Source organism: Corvus kubaryi, unplaced genomic scaffold, assembly GCF_017639235.1.
Source record: "Corvus kubaryi isolate FWS band 111438036 unplaced genomic scaffold, C.kubaryi_AGA036_p1.0 37272, whole genome shotgun sequence".
Lineage (NCBI taxonomy): Eukaryota > Metazoa > Chordata > Aves > Passeriformes > Corvidae > Corvus > Corvus kubaryi.
In genome coordinates, this window is record NW_024581084.1 from 206,139 (window position 1) to 226,890 (window position 20,752).

The following is a 20,752-nucleotide window of genomic DNA, read 5'->3' on the forward strand; positions in this document are numbered from 1 at the left end:
CGCGGAGCGGCTGCAGCGGCGGCGGCCCCGGCGGGGCTCGGCTGACATCAGCGGGGCGGCAGGAAGGAGGGAGGGGGCCGGCGGGGGGGCAGCGGCCGCCACCGCTCGGGCGGGCTCAGCGGGGCCGGGCCGCGGGGCTCCGGGCAGCGCCCGCCGGCGCCTCCCGGCAAGGGGACACCGGCAGCGCTGAGCCCCAAGGATTCGCGATTTCAGTTAATTCTGCCATGAAGACTTCTCGCGTTTTGAAGTTTATTGCCCTACGTGTGACAAGGCACCTTGCAGAGCATTTACACCCCGGTGCAGGAGAAGCGAGCCGGTGAGCCTGGGGCTCGCACCCACCTCCCGGTACAAAAGGAAAGGAAAAGACAACGTGCGCTCGGTGCGGACATACACAGGATGTGGAGGCCTCACCCATTTCCCTTCTGGTCAGCCCTCACCTATCAGCCATCACATTTTTCAGCACAAATAAACCGCTTTTTTCATATCGTTTTTTTACTTTCAAATGGCACGCAGAAAGTTCAGTGAGAAAACGCCTCCTTCCTAGTTGAACTATAAAGCCAGAACCGTTTTAGGAGGTCTCCCCCCCTCCTTTAGTGAGCAATTTGTTAGCGAAATCGATTTTTAATATGCTTGGGGTTGCGTTTTTCAGAGAAATTTCCCCATCATTAAGTTACAACTTGAAATGCACAGGAACCCAATTCTGAAACTACTTGGGAACCCTCAGCATTTCATGCTTAAAATGCTCATCCTGCTGTTTCTCCTGTGCTCCCAGTGGCTATAAAACATTCACTCGATTGCAGAGAAGCTCTGTAAGAGCACAAACAAGGCACTGCAAAGATACTGGTAAAATATACATCTGCACTTACATACCCCTTATTTGCAAAAAAATAAAAGCGATGAAATACCGTATTTGGGACAGTTAAAGAGGAATTTAGGTCTACAATAAAATGTGTGTTTCATAACAAGAAAGAGCAAAAGCCCCTCAGAATTTCATTGGTTCTGGATGTACATTTCAGAGCTGTGAGTATAATTCTTAGCCCAGAGGACACAGTGCCATCTCCTGGAGCCACCAACGTCCGTTTGCCAGCCCCTTGCAATAATGGCACAATATTTCACGTCCCTGCCTTCCCAGGGAAGTGCAAACACCTACACAAAGAAATAAAAAATCTGGGAGCTCTATTAACAGTCTGGATTTTCAACTGAGGTATGAACAATGTGTTTAATGAGACTTCTGTCTCAAATCTGACACAGCCATGTATAAATATGAAAACTGTGGCTGTAATTCATAATGTTGGTACTGTATGTTCCTGGAATTCCAAGCAAAATAGCAAAACCAAGGCAATACCTTGTGATATCTCACTGCAGGAAGGACATTGAGATGCTGGAGTGTGTCTAGAGAAGGCAACAGAGCTGGGGAAGAGTCTGGAGCACCAGGGGTGGCTGAGGGAGCTGGAGCCTGGAGAAAAGGAGGCTCGGGGGGACCTTTTGGCTCTCCATAACTCCCTGACAGGAGGGGGCGGGGGGAGGGAGGGGGGAGGGCGGTGTCGGGCTCTGCTCCCAGGGAACAAGTGATGAGAGGAAACGGCCTCAAGCAGTGCCAGGGGAGGTATAGATTGGATATTGGAAAAAATTTCTTCACAGGGTTGTGAAGCATTGGAACAGGCTGACAAGGGAGTCACCATCCCCAGAAGTGGTCAAGAAATGTTTGGATGTAGCACCTAGGGACTTGGTTTAGTGGTGAACATGGTGGTGGTGGTGCTGGGCTGACAGTTGGACTTGATCTTGAAAGTCTTTGCAACCTTAAGGATTCTGTGATTCTGTGGTATTACCCACAGATGAGAGACAATCCAAATTCAGATCTAAAACATCCTTCGGCTTTAAGTGATTTCCTAGTGGTTTCATCCACGGGGAACAGTATTTCTGGTTTCTGCTGAAAAGCAGTGTAAAAGAACCTGAACTTCTTGGCTTGGGGCCTTGATGCTACCCAACTATAGGCAAGGACACTGATTTCAATAAAACCAGAAGACTTAAACTAGTTTATCACCTATCGCATGCTTTCAACATAAAGTAAACCTTATAGCTCTGTGTACATTAACAAAGTAGATCTGCAGAAAGCAGTGTGTCAAATACAGAACCTGCTTAAAATGGAAACCAAGACTACTTCCTGTACCTGCAGCAAAAGATTATCCAGTCACCCCATACCATAGCTCTGTCTTGTGCTGGTTGCACATACTCTTGGGGAAAAGCAGTGACCCCAAGGATATCCCTTACAATTCCCCACTGTGAGTGCCCAGACTCTTTCCAAAGCACACCTCCCAAATGCTTCCCAGGGGACATGCTGACACAGAAAACTTGCAGCTCCCACGAGCCAGGCAGTGCCTGCCAAGCATGCCTGCCTCAATTTTGCATCTTTGATTTCCATGAATTGGCAGAAATTTTTACTCTTACCTCTGCAACATGCTCTCTATGCTCTGTTGTGAAAATGAGACATTTTTCACTCATTTTTCATTTCTGACCCAGAGGAAAAAAGCCGATATGTTAAATTATGCTGAGTATGAACTCCAGATGGACTCGTGTCAGCAAAGTGTCACTTCAGAGTAAGAGACAGCAAGAGCCAAGCCATTTCTTTGGGTGTTTCACTAAGGACTTTTGAATAAGAATTTAGTTTCTTTTTCAGCCGCTCAGGGATTCTATATTGGAGGCAACAGCTGCCTCATTTCCCAGCGCATGCATGCAGTTAAAGGAAAACAACAGTTGCAGAAGGCAGTTATTTTCTTCCTCTTTCACTCTTTTGTCTGAACCAAATTACTGTGTATGGGACTATGTTCAATTAGATTAGCATGTGACTTTTAACTTCTCTGGAAGCCATCACTCCCAGTCCATCACCTGTGAAAACATACTAATATTACCATGAGCTAAAAGAATGAGATTGTAAAAATAAAAACTCTGTAAAAATTTGCAAATGGCCAGAGTTAGGGAAGAACAACTGACACGCTCTGTGTGATACATGCATGTATTTTAAGTACTTAAGTCAATTGAAATTAAGTAAAAATGATTAAGGATAATGGATAAATTCTGTTAGCAGACTTTTTAAATCAAGTTTGTGTTCAAACAGAAAGTGATTCAAAGCCTGTCTGTGCTGTGCTAATTGGAAGGTATGTATCAGACACAGTTGCAAAATGCAGTATTGGAGCTCTGAATTCACTTAACTGAACTACTCTGAATTTACACCAGTGCAGCAGATGTAGGAACTCAGTCTTAATTCTGTAAAAAAAAAAATATTTAAACCAGTTACCTCAAATACCCCTTTGCCGCATTAACATGTTGGTCTGTGTACAGTATAGTCTGAAAGTAACACAACACAAAATGCAATTTCATGGTAACTTCTTCTTTCTGGAAATCTTAAATAACATCCAAAGATTCCCATGGCAGGTGGTTGGAACTAGGTGATCTTGAAAGTCCCTTACAACCCAAGCCACTCTGTGATTCTGATTCAGTTTTTGAGTATTTGAACATTCCCTGTTCAGTATTTGAGTTGTTTGCTTGCAAACACGAGGGAGATTTTCTGGATTTACCCAGTGAATGAAACTTCTGTAGCATATGAAATTGTGTTGGGAGATGATAGCAACCTGCACACACAGGCGTTGCACCAACATCTCACAACTTTTCAGACACATTGATGGTGCAACACTGTCTAGATCAGGATTCTTGTGCACTTAAAAGTCAAAGCGTGTCCTACCTTTCCTCCACCTCTCCAGCAATGCCAGGTGATTAAATGACGTAAGGCTGTAATGAGATACAGTGAAACCACCAAGGTGAAATCAGCAGCTACAGAACCCAGAGTGCTCCACTGCAGCACTGTGTCACCTGTGTCACCTGACGTGTCAACACGGCCAGGCTGTCCCCAAATGTGGGAGAACAGCACAAAACCACCGTCTTCCTGCCTCACCACCCCCAAGCTACGAGCAACACCGTGGCTGTGGCAACTGTCCCGAGCCCCGTGGCCGTGCTGAGGCCACAGGGCAGAATGGGGGTCGTGTCTGCACTCCGGGAGATGTCACTGGGAGATGTTACCGGGAGATGTCACCGCGACATCTGGCATCAACTCACAGCTGCCCTTCCTGGGTGCCGAGGAATCCCCCGGCCAGACTGGATCTCAGAAGTGTGGATTAAGGGGAAGAGCCATTCAGAGGGGCAGATCGCAGTCCAGGTCCCCTCCAAGGGGCGGATTGAGGGGCAGATCCGCACAGCGAGGCAGTGACACACCCGGTCCCCTCCCAAGTGCCGTGGGCGGGGCGGGTCCCCTCAGAGGCGGCACCTCCCCCGCCGGGGGTCCTGAGGCGGCCGGGGATGGCCACAGCAGTGCCTGCTTGCCGCGGCGCGGGGCCCTTCGGCGGGGCTGCACCCGGCGCGCCTGCGCGCGGGCCCGGCCGGTTCCGGTGAGCGCTGAGGCAGCGGAGCGGGCGGACATGGCGGAGGGCGGCGCGGAGCGGGCCGATGGCCGCATCGTCAAAATGGAGGTGGATTACAGCGCGACTGTGGACCAGCGGCTGCCCGAGTGCGAGCGGCTGGCGCAGGTGAGGCGGGAGAGAAGCCTGGCGGGGTGGACGGGCTGAGTCATGGCGCGCTAGGCCGCGCGTGGAGGTGGCGCGGAGCGACCCGCGGCCGCATCCTACCCCACGATGCGGTGTTGAGGGGTCTGGTTGCGGGTTCTCCGTGCCGTGCTGGGGAAGGGAAGGAGTGGGGCGGCTCCGCCGTTTCAGGACTGTGTGGGAGGGTGGGAAGGAGGGAGCTTGGTGGCCAAGCAGAGGGTGCCTGAGCCCTGAAACTGCTCTCCAGGGTAGTGGTCACGGCCCCAACCCTGCCAGAGCTCAAGGAATGTTTAGACAACGCTCTCAGGCACATGGATTCTTAGGGAGGTTCTGTGCAGAACCAAGGCGAAGAGATGCACTCGATGATCCTTGTGGGTTCATTCCAGCTCAGTCTGTTCTGTGATTTTGAGACGGGACGCGGTTTCGGGGCGCAGCCTCGCGGGTGAGGGAACCAGCGGGCCCCAGTCCATCACAAGGGCCGTGGCTCTTCCCCGCAGCCCCTGCTCGCGGGCATACGCGGAGTTGCTTGTTCATCCCGGGGCTCTGTACGCCGGAGCTACCTTCGTGTAACAGGTACCGGGGCACGTTGGACAGGCAGCGCTTTAACTCGGTTACATGCGAGCCCCAAGGAGCTGGAATGGAGGAACAGAGCCAGGAGAGGCGCTAGGGCTGTCTCTGCCTCCTTCGGCTCAGTAAACAACGTCTGTGTACACACCCTGCGTGACCGCAGGATGTGTTGCACATGGGGTCATAGTGATTGAGCATACGGTGTTTCATAAAAAAATTCTTCTGTGGCGTGGAGATTCTTGTGCCCCTCAGATCTCAGAAAAGACAGAACCATGGAATCACAGAATGGTTTGGGTTGGAAGAGGCCTTAAGCTCATTTCATTCCACCCCCTGCCACAGGCAGCGACACCTTCTACTAGACCAGGTTGCTCCAAAACCGTACAAATTGGCTTTGAACACTTCCAGGGATGGGGCAGCCACAGCTTCCCTGTTGTTGCTGTCATTTGTTGTCCCAGTAGGATGGCATCTGACTCTTCACATGCTGCAAATGGTCTGCTTGATCCATGTGTTTCAAGACACACGTTGTACAGTTCTGAAGGCAGTAGCCTTAAGATAAATAAATTGCATCTTACATTATCTTAAGGCTATTGAATGGAGAGCAGGCACAAGGATTTTGTCCTACAGGCACAGCTCTGCAGAGGAATGGACACCATGGCCATGTTTCATTCTGCAAAACATAAATTCTGTGGCAGTAAGAGCACATCCTTGATAAACCATTGTATGTAGTCTACAATATTTCAGCTGGGATGTTTTAGAAACAAATTTCGTTTTCTGTGGTTTGTTACTCATTTTCTACCCGTTTTTTGTTTCTAGTTTCTAACCATCTTTTGCAGCCCTACCACTGCCATGGGCTGTTACAAATTCACCCCTATTAACTTTTTTTTTTTAACAAGATATTTGCTAGGAATTGCAATTTAGGACTAAAAGTACATTGTGGTATCTTACACTCCTCTAAACAAAGGCAAATACAGTTCTCAAAACCCCTCTAAAACCAGGACTATTATAATTCCATGCTTAGCCTGTAAAGGTTGTAGTTTATACTTTGTATAATACACTGTAATTAAGATATGAATATGGGTGGAAGTAATAGGTGAACAATTTTTTTGGCCAAGGTGTTTAATTGCATGTCTAATCTCACTGAAAGCTCTGTTTTGGCCAGAGAAGAAATGAGTCTTCCACGCAGCTCAGTGAATGTGAGCTCACCAAACCTGTCTGAAACTTGCCAGGTTTCTCTCCCAAGGCAGACAACTTGGAGCATGTGTTGTGCAAAAATGCCACTACTACCTCTCCAGTTCTATCTCTGTGTAGAACCATGTCTTTAAAGTTAGTGCTATGCATACTTTTTTTTAAGGAAAAAAAATTAAAATGAGTGTACGGGCTGGTCTGTGTTTTTATTTATGTGAGAATTTGAGCTACTCTCAGTTTAAACTGAGTTATGTTCTTGACTCACGGAGATATTTGTTTGCCCGTCTTATTAGGAAGGAAGATTGCAAGAAGTCATTGAAAACCTTCTCTCCCTGGAAAAACAAACACGGACGGTGAGTAGTGTACGGTGGTGCTGGAATGTCCTACACACCTCATGTTCCACTGTGTTAAAGTCATGAAGGGACTTGCAGTATCCTTGGAGCATCAGTTTATCCTGTCTCTAACATGCTCTTGGTTTGTTACAGGCTTCTGACATGGTCTCCACATCCCGAATCTTAGTTGCCGTAGTGAAAATGTGTTACGAAGCTAAAGACTGGGATGCTCTTAATGAAAATATTATTCTTCTATCAAAGAGAAGAAGTCAGTTAAAACAGGTGAATTTAATCCTTTGAAACAAAATATAAAACTGTATTCTGGAGCTGTATTACATACCTGGTTCCCCCATATGTGTAGGGACTTTCTGTGTAAAGATGGTGGTTCATCTTTACACTCTTCTGCAGGGTGTATTGTAGACATATTCTTCATGTTCAGATGTGCATTAAACAGAGTTACTGCAATTTTTTGTGCTCGTATGAAATGTCTGCTTTGCATGCTTGCTTTTGAAACTGGCATACTTTGGTATAAAGCACTTGCATTTTAGAAAGTGTGAAGTTTGTTGCACTCTGTGTGTTCAGTTTGACTTAAATAGAAGTCAGCAATAGGTAATTTTAATGGCATCATTGGTTTAGGAAGGAAAGGGTTACCTATTGTTTAGTGTGCGGAATCATCACTAGTGTGTGTAAGAGTACAGTTTAGTTCTCTGACTTGCACAGACTGTAGCTGAAGGCTTGAATCATTCCAGCTGAATTTTGAGGAACTTTTTGAGGAAGACATTTCTAGAAGTTTTAATTCTGGGTTTTTTTTAGAAGTAGGTATTTTAATAATAATTTTACCAGCTTTGTCAGCATTGTTACCAGAAGTGCACATTCTAGTACCTGTGCTTGTCACTGAAGGAAACATCCCTCTTCCTTCCCTTCCTGAGGAATCTACAGGTGTTGTAAGGAGAGGGGGTAGTGCACAGAGTTAAGAGAAGATACACATCTCTTCAGCCATGCGGGTCTTAGGGCAAGCAGAGAAGTTCTGCCAGTCCATGTGAGTCTTGTGGATTTGGCAGAAGAGGAATTGCTTTTCAGGATAGAACTGCATGGCATGGATTATTTTCACTATTGGAAAAACTGAGATGAAAAAAATGACAGAACAGCATCCCATTTGCCTTGTAGCATCAGTCAATAGCATCATTGTACACATCTTCATGAATCAAAGTGAGGAGATAGACTCTGTGTGCTTTTTGCTGAAATGAGTCTCTTTAGTGTGATGTGAAACTATTTTTTACTTACCTCTGAGTGTTATAGCTTGAATTCATTAGGGAAATCTAAAACAATAGTATGTCTTTCCTCTCTGTTTTCATACTAGGCAGTTGCTAAAATGGTCCAGCAGTGCTGCACTTATGTTGAAGAAATCACAGACTTACCAGTCAAACTGCGCTTAATCGACACGTTGCGTATGGTCACAGAAGGAAAAGTAAGATTTTGTTTTAAGACTCAATGTCTAAAAGGTAGAATAAAAATGTTCACCTTCTTTAAAAGCGTGATTTCTTAGCATTATTTTTTTAATCCTGTGCAAGTAAGAGCAGAAGGAATTTTTAAATTAACCTGAGAAGCCAAGTAGTTTATTTCTGTCTAAAAGACTGCAGATATTTTCCATATTTAAATCATATGCTGAAACACTGGTCCATGTTCCTATAATGTAGTTATCTAGATGTATTATTAATATAGTTAGTAATACATTTCAAAATTCTAAAATACCATTTACTTTTCACTTTTTCGTATGTCATGTATTTGAATTTGGTAGAGAAATGGGCAGGTTTAGTTTAATTTCTCCTGCACTTAGCAAGGTGTTACATATAGTTATGGTAATCAGAAGGTGATACCAAAGCATTATACCAAGTGAGTTACTTATATTGTGTTCCTTTTGCTTTAAGAAAATAAAGAATTCTGAATTAAGGCAAATTTGTGTCAATGTTATGACTTCTGTCTGTTAGTCTAAATTGTTAGTAATCAAGTCTTGTTGATTAATGGCTGGTTAGGAGTAAGTGAAATAATTTAAAGGGGAGTACTTAGTACACATTAACCATAAAATGTAACTTCTATCTGTTTCAATATATTCTAGTAGACAAAATATTTAATACTTTATTCACAGTGCATATCCCTTTGTGTTTGCTTGAAGAATCATAGGTCATTTTTAGATTAATTTGGTCCAAAAAAGTTTGGTGTGTCAATTATCCACTGTATTTCATCAGTGTATATTGTGGATAGTGCCAGTGTAGTGGATGGATACACAACAAATTAAGTGGTTGTATGATGACAGCATCAAGTGTATTTCCCAGGGGGCTTGCAGTCTCAGAGTTAGCACTCCTCTTTAAAAAATTAGTGTTTAAACTCTTCCTTCTGCCCTCAGATATATGTGGAAATTGAGCGTGCTCGCCTGACAAAGACACTTGCAACAATAAAGGAACAGAACGGGGAGGTGAAAGAGGCTGCCTCGATTCTGCAAGAGTTGCAGGTAACGCCTTGGAACTTAGAAGTGCATCAGCAATAGCAATTAATTCTGACTGTTCTGAGATTGTTTAGAAACTGAATCAGGTATGTTTGCAGAAATGCCTGGAATGAGATGAATTGTTATTAGTGAAAGTGCAGTTCAGCTTTAACTGCTTTTGTTAATGTCATGATTGGGTTACACAGAATATTTTCCACTTGGAAAGTGGATTTCAATTCTCTACCTAGTTCATTGAGTTTAGTGTTGGTGGATTCTTTGGTGTAAGTGGAGGTGATAATTAAAATGGAATAACCTTTATTCTATTTTCACTTGCTCTGTAATAGCTTTTTTTCTGTTGTTTTGTTTTGGTGTGTTCCGCCTCCAGACAACCTCCCACTCTTCTGGCACAGTTAAGCCTTCACTTGATTTGACTTTGACAACATTAAGTAGTTACATTTTCATTTCAGGTGGAAACCTATGGTTCAATGGAAAAGAAAGAACGTGTAGAATTTATCTTGGAGCAGATGAGACTCTGTCTAGCTGTAAAAGACTATATTCGGACTCAAATTATCAGCAAAAAAATAAATACAAAATTTTTTCAAGAAGAAAACACAGAAGTAAGTCCTTGGAGGATTTCTCACTCTTTCTCCCTCCCTCCACACAAATTTTAATCTGACTTACTTCTCTTTGGGTCCAAGTGTATTTATTTAAATCTCTCTGTTTTCTGGGGTTCAGTTGACTTTCATTTACCGGTCATGGAGCTGTGTTAATTTGACTTTTTGATACTGTTTCAGAAACTAAAGTTGAAGTACTACAACTTAATGATCCAGCTGGATCAACATGAAGGCTCCTACCTCTCCATCTGTAAGCACTACAGAGCCATTTATGACACTCCCTGTATCCAGGCTGAAAGTGAAAAGTGGCAACAGGTAAAAAAACTGTACATAAAAATGTCTGCATTTCCATGTGACAAATACCCATATCTTACCACATCGGTGTACAGTGGATGAAATAGCTCATCAGTCTGTTTTTATTTAAATGGTTATATTAACAAATTGGTTAGTTGAAAACAGATATGATAAAGTTGATTTCAAAAGAATGTTTATAACCAGTATCTTTATTATATTATCTTTGAAATTGAGAAGGTCTCAACTGTTTCATGCAAGTGTAGAGATTACAAACAGTGTGCAAGTGTGGTCTCAGTGGTGCTGTTCTGTGTGCAGTACAGATGTATTTCACGTTTGAAAAGATTTTTTTCTTCATGTATTTATTTGAAATACTAGAATTTTGGTTAACCTGTGTCAATTTAAATGTACCACAGTTCACTTCTGCAAGATGACATCAGTTTCACCTTAATTTCTTAATACACTGAGATTAAATCTTTTGCTTATTAAACTCTTAAGTTTTGTAATCAGTGTTGGCAATTCTTCTGTTTGTGGAAAAAACCCACACTCTTTCCTCTTAAACAGGCACTGAAGAGCGTTGTTCTTTATGTTATTCTTTCACCTTATGACAATGAACAATCTGATTTGGTGCACAGAATTAGTAGTGACAAAAAGCTAGAAGAAATCCCCAAGTATAAGTAAGTATCCTTTCTAGTAACCAATTCTTAGATTAAGAAGTGTCTCTCTCTGACAGTGCAAGTGAAATCTCTTTATGCTGAGTCTGCTGTGAGCAACTCTGAATTTAATGCTGCATTAAGAATACTGCAAAAATGTCATGATTGTTCTGTGTGAAAATAAATGTCTCTTGTAAGAGAAAGATCTTTGTTAGAAGAACAGTCTGACTTGAGCTGCCCCCATTATTTATGGTAATAAGAATAAAACATTGAAAATTATGCCTTAGATCTATTTGAAGTATAGACTAGGCCTTATTAATACAGGATTGTAATTCAACTGTACTAAATCATTTAGAGACCTCCTAAAACTGTTTACCACCATGGAGCTGATGAGGTGGAGTACCCTAGTTGAAGAATATGGGAAGGAGTTGAGAGAAGGATCCCTTGACAGTCCTGCAACAGATGTTTTTGGCTGTACAGAGGAAGGTGAAAAGAGATGGAAAGATTTAAAGAACAGAGTTGTGGAACATGTAAGTATCAGTGTCTGTAGGCAGTAGCTGTGTACTCAGTGCCTCAGCTAAAAACACTTTTTGCTTGCTGTATTTTAATCACAAAGAAGACAAAAAAGTAGCTAATAAAGCAGCAGATAAGGTGTCTTTTCTGTTGTGTTGTTTTTCAAGATTTTACTTGCTTGTATATCTCTATTTTATATATATATATTTGGCATACTTGCCACCAAAAAGAGCATATTGCACTCAAATGAGATTGAGCATTCACATTTCAATAAAGCATAAATCGGAAGGTCTTGCTTTGTATTAAATTCATAATTGGTTGATTTCTTTTTTTAATAATTTGTCATGTAGAGACTTTTATACCTTCTACCAGCAAAAGAGCTGTTTGTTCACAACCCCTCCTGTCCCCCGTGCCGGACTGTCATTAGAGCACTACAGTTCCTAATCTACTTGTAACATGGACTTTTATATTTTTGCAGCCTGCTTCAATTATTTTTTGCACATAACCCTCTACTCTGAACACTTTTATTCCAGAATATTAGAATAATGGCTAAATATTATACCAGAATTACAATGAAGAGAATGGCACAGCTCCTGGATCTGTCAGTTGATGTAAGTTTTGCTTTGCTTATCCTTCTTTCATAAGGGAGGGGTCTGTGTCTCTGTGTGTGTGGCAGAGATGTGAGTATTCAGCAGAGTAATGTTCTGGTTTTAATTTTCTGCCTTTACGGGAGTTACAAAACCATTCTTTAAACAGTAAACTCAGTTTTATGATGCACATACCCGTAAGGCAAAAGCTGCTCTTAGAAGTTAATTTATGTTCAAGGCCTTGTGTAAATGCTGGAGCTTCTCTGGTGTTTCAGTGTTAAAAAGTTCTTGTCAATGAGGGATGAAAATCATCTGAAGAGAGGGTCCTTCACCTGTAAATGTCCCTGTTCATAGGTGGTGGCACTTTGGGAACATGGGGTGGAGGGGGTCTTCCTGTCACCCTCCTTTGTTTTTTCAAGAGCTTTCCAAGTAGAATGACACATCCTGGTGTTTTGAGTGCAAATGAAGAGCTTTACCCTTCTGCCTTTTCATGAAATCTGCTTTTCCCACAAACTCAGAAATAACCCTTTTTTGACAGTGGCCAGTAATTAGTTCACTGGGATTTTCCTAAGCCTTGCTTACTACATGACTTGCTCTGGTATCTGTGTAGCCAAGTACTCCAAAGTGTAAAAGTCTATTGGGGTAGTATATTAAACTTTTAATTTCATGAAAGATAATCAGATATAGGTCGATTGAAAACAAAAAGGTTTTTTTTTCTTAATAGTTTGTGCTAGCACCTTGCATTGCCAGCACGTGTAATATTAAAATGCCGTGCATTTTTTAAAGTACAAGATTGTTACAGCTGTACTTGTGTATAAAGAAAATCTTATTCCTGGTGCTTTCATGCTGTCTGGGAGGAATTCTGATGTTTTGTAGGTAAAAATGCTATTTTCTTGACTTAGTGCTGTTTGTCTTTACAGGAATCGGAGGAGTTCTTGTCTAACCTAGTAGTTAATAAGACCATCTTTGCTAAAGTAGACAGGCTGGCAGGAATTATCAATTTCCAGAGGCCTAAGGACCCAAACAATATACTCAATGACTGGTCTCACAAGCTCAACTCCCTCATGGCCCTAGTTAACAAAACCACACATCTCATTGCCAAAGAAGAGATGATCCATAACCTGCAGTAAGGTGCCTCAATAATCTCAGTGCTTTTAAAGAAGGCATTAAATCTTCATAATAGAGACTATTATTACAAGTGTGTATATGGTTTGTTTTCTCCCTGTCAAGCCTTCCTGGTCTAAAATTTAGAACATAATTCTGAAATTCCTGTTGACAATTAAGTTCCCTTGATTATTCATTCAGTTGTTAAATGTTTTTGCTACAATTGGTGAAAGAACAGAATAAAACTGTATTGCCTGTATAATAATGGTCTTGTGATTTCTTTTTTTCCATGTGTACCCTTATCTGTCTAACACATAATTCTGTGGTTATTTCATTACAGGACTATTTTTGAGACTGTGATTGAGAGGATATACTGTAAATAATAAAAACCTAGGGTTTTACAAAGTGGTAACTTACAATGATAATACTGTGAAATTATGTCAGATACTCTTTGAACAAAATTCTGGATATTTATGCTTATGAATAATGCTATTTCTTGTGATTTAGTACTACAGTTAAAATTTATTATTCTGAACTGCCAGAGCAATCAGTACATGAGTAAGTAAATGTTGTTTGCAAGTCACTAATTTTGCCTGTTTGTTGTTACAGTTTGTAATAGCTAAAATGGCAGTTAATCAGTTAGCTAAGATGGTGCTTTAAAGCTGCTACTTCTCATCATGGGTGTGTTACATTCTGAGCAGATAATGCCCTACTATTTACTTTAACCTCCTTCTAATGGAGGGAAGCTGTGGACTTTTCCCCCTGCTCTGTTTTTTTAAGGAAGTGAAATAGCAGCACAAATAGTGTAGTAAGAATCAATGGAACTTCCATTGAATTTGCGCTGGTTTGGAATGATTTTTAATGCTAGTCATAACTATTCTGTTCATAAATAAGTAGAGACTATAATTGTAAATGATGTGTTGAGAAATATATAAATCCCATCACTTTACAAGCACTCTGAACTTCATTCAGAGTAATGCTCTTTTCATGTGAATACACTGAAATTAGGAAACTCCAAACAGGGATTTTGAGTGAGGGAAGTCTGAAGGGACAGGAAAAGACAGAAGCTTGTAAACAGTGATTTGCGTTTGAAATGCAGACTTTGGTCATAGCTTATGGGAAACTTGGGAATGTAATTTGGAAAGCTTGTAACTTTCAAAGCGTTACCAATCCAGCTCACTGCATTTGAGCAACAAAAAGGCAGCTGAACTATCAGTGAGGGAAGGAAGAGGAGCAGGTGTTCAGAATGCACAGAATGTTTACCATCTAACTTGCTAAATTATATTCTAATCTTAGTTGTACAAGTTGTTTAAAACCTTGTCATGACCATGTCTGAGCATGGGATGTTCTGGCCATTGGGAGGCTTTAGTAGCATGAGCAAAACTGGCTGCTGTCAGAACAATGGACAAAGTAGCTTAAAAACCAATGTATCTTTTGGGAACCAAGGCAAGAACTATCAGAGAGGGGAACAATTGGTCATCAGGGGAAGTGGGAACTTGCCTCTCCCTGTTCTTACAATAAACATTTTCCTTCCATTTGCTATCTGGTCTGGAATCTTCAGCCCCAAGCATTTAAGCCTCTGATGCTTTACCAGATGAGATATGTTGGACCTGTTTCCCCAGCCAACCCTCTTTTCCTTTTTATCCTAGAGTGGAATGTTTCAGTGGTTCCCTGGCTCTTTCTGGGTTTCTTGCAAATTCTCCTCCCTCTCTGGCCTGGCTCTATCCCTCTCTGCTGCCTTTGGCTGCATTTAGAGCAGGAGTTTGTTGGAGAGAGGAGGTGGTTTCTTTCCCCTCACAACCACCTTTTGCTGTCAGCATTAGAAGGAACATGGAAATAACAGTTCAGGTATCTCCTTAAAAGTCAGTTCAGAAGTATTATAAAGGTTTACTTTCACGGTCTGTGTTCATGCCAAAGATCCACAATGATCAAGCTCTCTGTCTTTGGATCTGAAATATATTTTTGTTCGCACTTGGAACACCTTAGTCTTGGCTTGGAACATACTGCCCAAGGCAGACTCCCTCCCTGTCCTCAGAGAGAGACTTTTGCTGTGTTCTGAGTACTTGTTACCAGAAGCAAGAATCCCTCAGGGTTTCCCTCCCCATACATCACAAAGTTAAAAGAGAAGTTTTAAGACAAAACTCTGGAATTATTGGGCTATAGGGTAATTCCAAGTGAGTGGAAAAGAATCTATTTAGCCTGAAGTTTGGGTTTGGTGTTTTTTGGTTTGTTTTTTTTTTTTTTTTTTTTTTTTTTTTTTTTTTTTTGGCTTGCAGACTACCATTGATGAAAGTGTATCTTGAGTCTGTCTGGAAAAGGTTGTCACATTCAGGTTGCTAGGAAAAAAGCTATAAATTTTTGGTGCCAGTTCATCTCAAGAATGCAGATATATGTCAGATATAACTCCTCCATGAGCAATTTAAAGGCCAGCATAAAGACATGCCAGCTTCTTAAAAAAAATGCAGAGACTGAAGATCCTTGATCTTGACAGTGTGGGACTAAACCATTACATTACTCTGACCTTTGTAGTTTCTATCTCCTCAGTGTACCCTCAACATCCCCTTATTGCTGGTTGCTTCTCAATGTTCTCATTTTGTGGATCAAAGGAGAAATGAATTAGTTTGAGTATTACTTGCTCTAGAAATTACATGTGTTTAAGGAGTCCATGTTGAAATGTTACCCTTGGATAATTACAAAGTAAGATTAAAGTTGAGATCATCTGTTCATGAGAGGACTCTGGAGGAATTCCAGGGGAATTTTCATGCTGGAAAATCAAAACTTGCTACTCTTCAGCCTAATAATGAGACATTAAATGGTTGCCTAGAAACAGTTTTGCTTTATTGTTTAGTAAGACTAGGAATTACTGTTGCTATCTAACTCCAGGTCTACCACTGCCTTGTTTGTGGAAGAGGGTAAACCACTTAACTTCTGTTACTTTCCCATGATTGCTGCTTCTGACGGAGTTCAAAATTTATAAAGGTCCAGTGTGCTAAGGCAATGAAAACATTGCTCCTGTTGTTGCACTCTGTCTGGCACTTCCATTGAGAAAGGCCTCCTGTTGTTTTGTTCCTCGGGGATGAACGATTTGTTCAAGAAGCCTGCTGGGATGTTGGGCTGCAGGGTCAGGGAGGCAATTCCCTGCTGAATGTATTCTATTATGTCCTTATTACTTTTACATGTTAATTGTAATGGTTTTTCCTGTATTCTGGTTAGACATCATGAGTGGAGCTGATTGAAAATGGAGTTTTCTGTATTCACAAAATACCAGTTCCCAGAAATGGGAGTGAACTTGAACATAGAATGGAAATTGATTTTCTGAATTTCCTGTGAAAGCAGAAGAGAAAGAAAAAAAGTAGCAGTATAACTTTCAAATAGAATATTTTTGTTTTGAAAATGTAGAAACTAAGCTGTAGTTGTCATTCCAAGTGTGCAGCTCATGGGCGAGCCAGGACTCCAGGGCTTTTTGGCTACCAGCTCTCTATTAGCCCTGGAGCAAGTGAGGGTTTGAGAGTTCCCAACTCTGCCAGAATCTGTGCCACACCTTTCAGCGCTCTGCTCAGATCTTGGCTTCATGGCAGGGAGCCTAGCAGCCCTGAGTGGCCCCAGGTTTTCAAACCCCTGTTTTTTGGCAAGGAGCCTGGATTCTCCAAGGACCAGGGCATGGCTCCTAGCTTCACAAAATAGGGGGGAGCCCTGTGAGCCAGCATAATTTACAGAATCCTGACTGAAGAGTAGGGAGACAGTATGTGTTAGGGCTTCTGTACAGGGATTCCTTGCAGACATGGTCCCTGGCAGGGTGGGCTTTCTAAACTTTCAGTAGGAAATTGCTATTTTCAGATTTGAAAGATTTCAAAATCCTAAAAAATGTACAAGTGGAATTGAGTTTGATATCGCTGCATTCGTTGGAGGGTTTTTTTAAATTTTACCATTATAATGAGCGCCTAGAAATATCACTGTTAGGCTTTTGAGGATCTGAATCCTGTCAAGTCTCATGATGCTGAGTGGGAATTGCTTGTCTTTGTTACTCTCTCATGTTTCCTCATTATGCCTTTGGTATCTCTTATATTTCCAACATCCACTGTCGCTTTTCTTCTCCCCCCAGGCTCCTTGTGACCCCCTGCTCCTGGTCTCTTTGGGCAGAAGTCTAGCACTCTGAGCTCTCCTTGGCATGAAACCCCATTGGTGAGCATAGCACACAGGATTCCAGGAATTTAGGAAGTCTGGACAATTCTGGAAATGCAAGGCAGTAGTCAGCATGTAACATGTCTGGTTCTGTGCCTTGCCCAGTGCTCAGTGACATCCTGGCTTGTCAGCTCATCCTGGGGGGTTGTGAATGATGTGTTGGAAGGCAAAATTGCAGCTTCCACTTGGGTAATACACATCAAGGAAAGAGAAAGAGATGTCTCATATAGATATATATGAAGCTCCTCCCACAGTAGTAGCTAATATAATGACCTTATTTTGTTAAATTATCCTTCAATACTGAATTGAAACATGTCAGTGAAAGCTACAAGAAGTCTCTTTCTTCCCAGGTAATCTGTAACCAGTTCCCGGGTCATACTCTGTCTCATGGGATGTTCTCATAGAAGTGGCTCTGAACTCAAATTTAGTTTTTTTAGGCCCCTTGGATTTGGGATCTCATCCCTTAAGCCAGTTGCTGTAGGATTCTCACTTTGAGCAGCATTTCCAGGGTTAATGAGCACTTGGAGCCCCAATTTGTTTTGGACCAAGTCTTCATCTTTCTATCTGGTAACAAAGACTTTGGAAGAGCTTGGAGGGGACACCACATGGAAACAGAGTTGTTCCAAGCTTGCAGGCTCAGTGGCAGTGCTTGCACAGGACAGTGCTTGGCAGCCACCCCCATCTTGGAGCTGCTGGCTCCCTCTCCAGCCTCTGGCACGCCCACTCTGGGTTTATGTAATACAGTTGACCAGTTCACAAAATAGACTAAAACTTCCTTCATATGGAAGCTAACAGGGTTAATTAAAGTACCAAGATCATTAAAAGCAGTGGGTGCAAGGGCATGGGCTCCATTCTGTGTTTTATACATGGGGATTCCCCTGCGCCCATGGTCCTTCCCAGCTCCTTTCTGGGCTATTCCTACAGGGCAGAGCTGCCACCTCTTCACAGCAGCCTTTGCCTCTTGGTACTTGCAATCTGGAACTTTAAATCAGCAGAGACAGAGAGTAATAAGAATGGGGTCTGTCACTGAACAGATCCTCCTATAACTCGGTCACTGCCACACAATTTTTTTCTTAGCACATTATAAAAAAATACTGTCAGAATAAATGGACTCAAGAAAAGCTTATGTGAAAAATAAACCCAACTAAATTTCTGTCTTTTCCAAACTGAACTTCAGAGGATATAAACACATATATCTAAAAATATGCATATAAATATAATTCTATCTTCCACTGGTTTTTCTAATTATCATTTATTTTAAAGAAAACCTTTGCATTTTCTAACAGAAAAAAAATTACCAGTAATATAAAGCTTACTAGTATGCTGGTTTGGACAAATTTGGAGGAAAATATCCTCTGATAAAAGGCAGGTTACAACCCCACCAGGTTCAGGAAAAAAAAGAATTTTTCCTCGGAGGAAAGTGAAAGAGATAAAAACTATTTATTTAACAAACACACAGGAAAAGGATAATAATGCTAAATAATAAAACCTCTCGCTGTGGAGAAAAACCTGGGAAAATCTCAGAGTCCTTCTGTAGATGTAATCTCTCTCCTCCTCCTTGGAGCTGGGTTGTGGGCCCACCTCCAGGGCCTTGGTGGGAAATTCTCCCAATGTGTTCTGATGTTGAAACAGTCCAGAAGAGAAGAAGGGAAAAACCAAAGTCCCAGGAAAACAAAGTTCAACTCTCCATCTTCCTCAGGAGAAAAGGAGCCGAAAGCTGGCTGAAGAGCAAGAAGGGTGCTTCCTCTGCTCTTGCTACCGCAGCAGAGGTGTGTGTACGTGTGTCCTTGAACAACCGCTTTGAAAAGTTTGCTCGGTTTTTTCCTCTCCCCCCTCTCAGGCTCAATTTAAAGGCACAGAAAGGCACAAAGTTAATTTCTGGGCATAGAGCAGCAATAGAGGGTACACACCTTAAAGTCACCCCCAAGACAACTAGGAACCAAACACAACCAGCCTTGAAAGTAAAAGGACTAATTCTATTTCAACAACCTGAACTGAATGACACAAAGTTAGTTGGATCCCAAACATGGTTTCAGCTTTATCTGACTACTTCCTTGCACACAGTGCCCATGGAAAACACAAGTCACTAGAAAAGCTGTCAGGCTGGCTGCAGGGACAGCAGACATGGCCTATGGCAAGTTCCACAGGAGGGTTTTATTCTGAAATAGCATCTCCTGCGTTGAGGCTGGGACCACCCACACTCCCCTCTGTGACAGCACAACTGTACTCCCGACTAGTTATGAAGTTGAATTAAAAAGCGGACTGATTTAAGACTGGGGCTGCAAATGTAAACAATTTATTTAGATTTAGTTCCTCCTGTATTTACATTTTTGCAAGGAGCTCTCTCTTTATAAATGCATTACTGATGAATATTGAAAACCTTCTTGGGCACAAGTATTTTCTTGCAGTGGCAATGCATCAGAGGCTTGGCTGGTGGTTGGTCTTCAAAGAGTTGCGAGGCATTAAGACGTAAATTTAAATATAAATGTAAATACATTTTACAGGAAGATCCAATACTAAAATGATCTGGATCTTATTTCAATTAAAGGGGAAGGCAAAGTTTTTAAAAAACACTGGAATCCTGTTTTGGTGATAAACTTTCCTAAGATCCTCAAGTAAGCTGCTCTTCCCCAATTTCTTGTCCACTTTGCTCTAAAGCACAACAGCCTATGCAGAGCACGGGGCACCCATCCACGGCAGCTGGGCCAGTAACGCCTTGAAAAAGCCAGTTTGCAAAACAGTGTAGGTATTAAGAACTGATTGCCAAAGAGTCTGAAAACACAGCTAACAGGGAAGATTACTCCGCGAAAACAAAACTGTTATGCAAAGCAGTTTCTGGGATTCATGAGCAGCCAGCAACGCGTTACCAGCAGTTCTTCAGCACAGGCGGATGGGCTTGGAAAACACGGCGACAGCGTGAGCTGCTCCAGCACCTGCGGCAGCCTCGGCACCCGGACCCGGGCTCCCACAAGTTTTTTTAAGGGAAGGAACTTGAAAAAGCCATAGAAAAATAATTTTAAAAAAACCCCCAAACCAAAGAAACAAACAAAAAAATCCAACTCACGCAGTAGAATAACTATGAGAAAAAGTAATTTCCAAGCTTTTTTCAAGGGTGGGCTCCGTGTCGCCGCTCTGGCCGGCCCCCAACGCCCACCAGTACCGGCCCCGCCAGCGACCCTCGGGCTCCGCAGCTGCGCTCCGAGCCCAGGGAAAAAAAAAAACCAAGCAAAAAAAACCCGCGGAAAATCCGTTGCCGTTGTCTAGCGCCGGCGGCACGCAGGTAGCCCCGGACGCTGTTCCGTGAGGGGACCCCTGGCTGCGCTTCAGCGGCCGCCGGGCTGAGGGGACAGCGGGTCCCAGTCCCCATCCTGGACCCGGACTCCATCCCCATCCCCTATTCCGGACCGCGACCCTGTCTCCACCGCCGTTCCGTCTCGGTCCTGGTCCCGGACCCGAACCCCATTCCTATCCCAATCCATATCCTGTCGCCGTTCCCGTTCCCGTCCCCGTCCCCGTCCCCGTTCCCGTCCCCTCACACCGCCGCCCTCCGCCTTCCGGGCCGGCGGCGGGCGGGGAGGGCCAGCCTTTCCCACAATGCTTTGTGGGACGTTGACAAGTGGATCCAAGATGGCGTAGAAAGTAATGACAGG

General features: G+C 42.7%; 2 protein-coding genes across 5 annotated transcripts in view; both read left to right on the forward strand.

Annotated features, from left to right (window-relative positions):
* The first annotated feature begins 4,399 nt into the window (after positions 1–4,399).
* On the forward strand, positions 4,400–13,179 carry PSMD12 (proteasome 26S subunit, non-ATPase 12). 2 transcript variants are annotated; one of them, XM_042025470.1, is made up of 11 exons: positions 4,402–4,577; positions 6,638–6,697; positions 6,830–6,958; positions 8,037–8,144; positions 9,081–9,185; positions 9,626–9,775; positions 9,953–10,087; positions 10,628–10,740; positions 11,072–11,246; positions 11,763–11,840; positions 12,737–13,179. In XM_042025470.1, exons 1-11 carry the CDS (start codon positions 4,470–4,472, stop codon positions 12,944–12,946), a joined length of 1,371 nt encoding a protein of 456 aa, XP_041881404.1. In that variant the 5' UTR covers positions 4,402–4,469; the 3' UTR covers positions 12,947–13,179. The 2 variants fall into 2 exon arrangements, with proteins under 2 accessions (XP_041881405.1, XP_041881404.1); XM_042025471.1 differs by lacking the exon at positions 12,737–13,179 and having other exon boundaries at positions 4,400–4,577; positions 11,708–11,791.
* Positions 13,180–20,705: 7,526 nt separating this feature from the next.
* Positions 20,706–20,752, forward strand: part of HELZ (helicase with zinc finger) — an 84,914-nt gene continuing 84,867 nt past the window's right edge. For 2 of the 3 annotated variants that reach the window (XM_042025477.1, XM_042025479.1), the window contains exon 1: positions 20,707–20,749. The gene's annotated coding sequence lies outside the window, so the exon portion shown is untranslated. The other variant, XM_042025478.1, reaches the window with a different exon arrangement.

Excerpts from the sequence above, each read along its gene's own strand:
- PSMD12 (XM_042025470.1), top strand. The coding sequence starts at position 4,470 with ATGGCGGAGGGCGGCGCGGAGCGGGCCGATGGCCGCATCGTCAAAATG. Across the intron at positions 9,776-9,952 it reads TTCAAGAAGAAAACACAGAA|AAACTAAAGTTGAAGTACTA; the intron begins GTAAGTCCTTGG and ends ATACTGTTTCAG. Across the intron at positions 11,841-12,736 it reads TCCTGGATCTGTCAGTTGAT|GAATCGGAGGAGTTCTTGTC; the intron begins GTAAGTTTTGCT and ends TTGTCTTTACAG.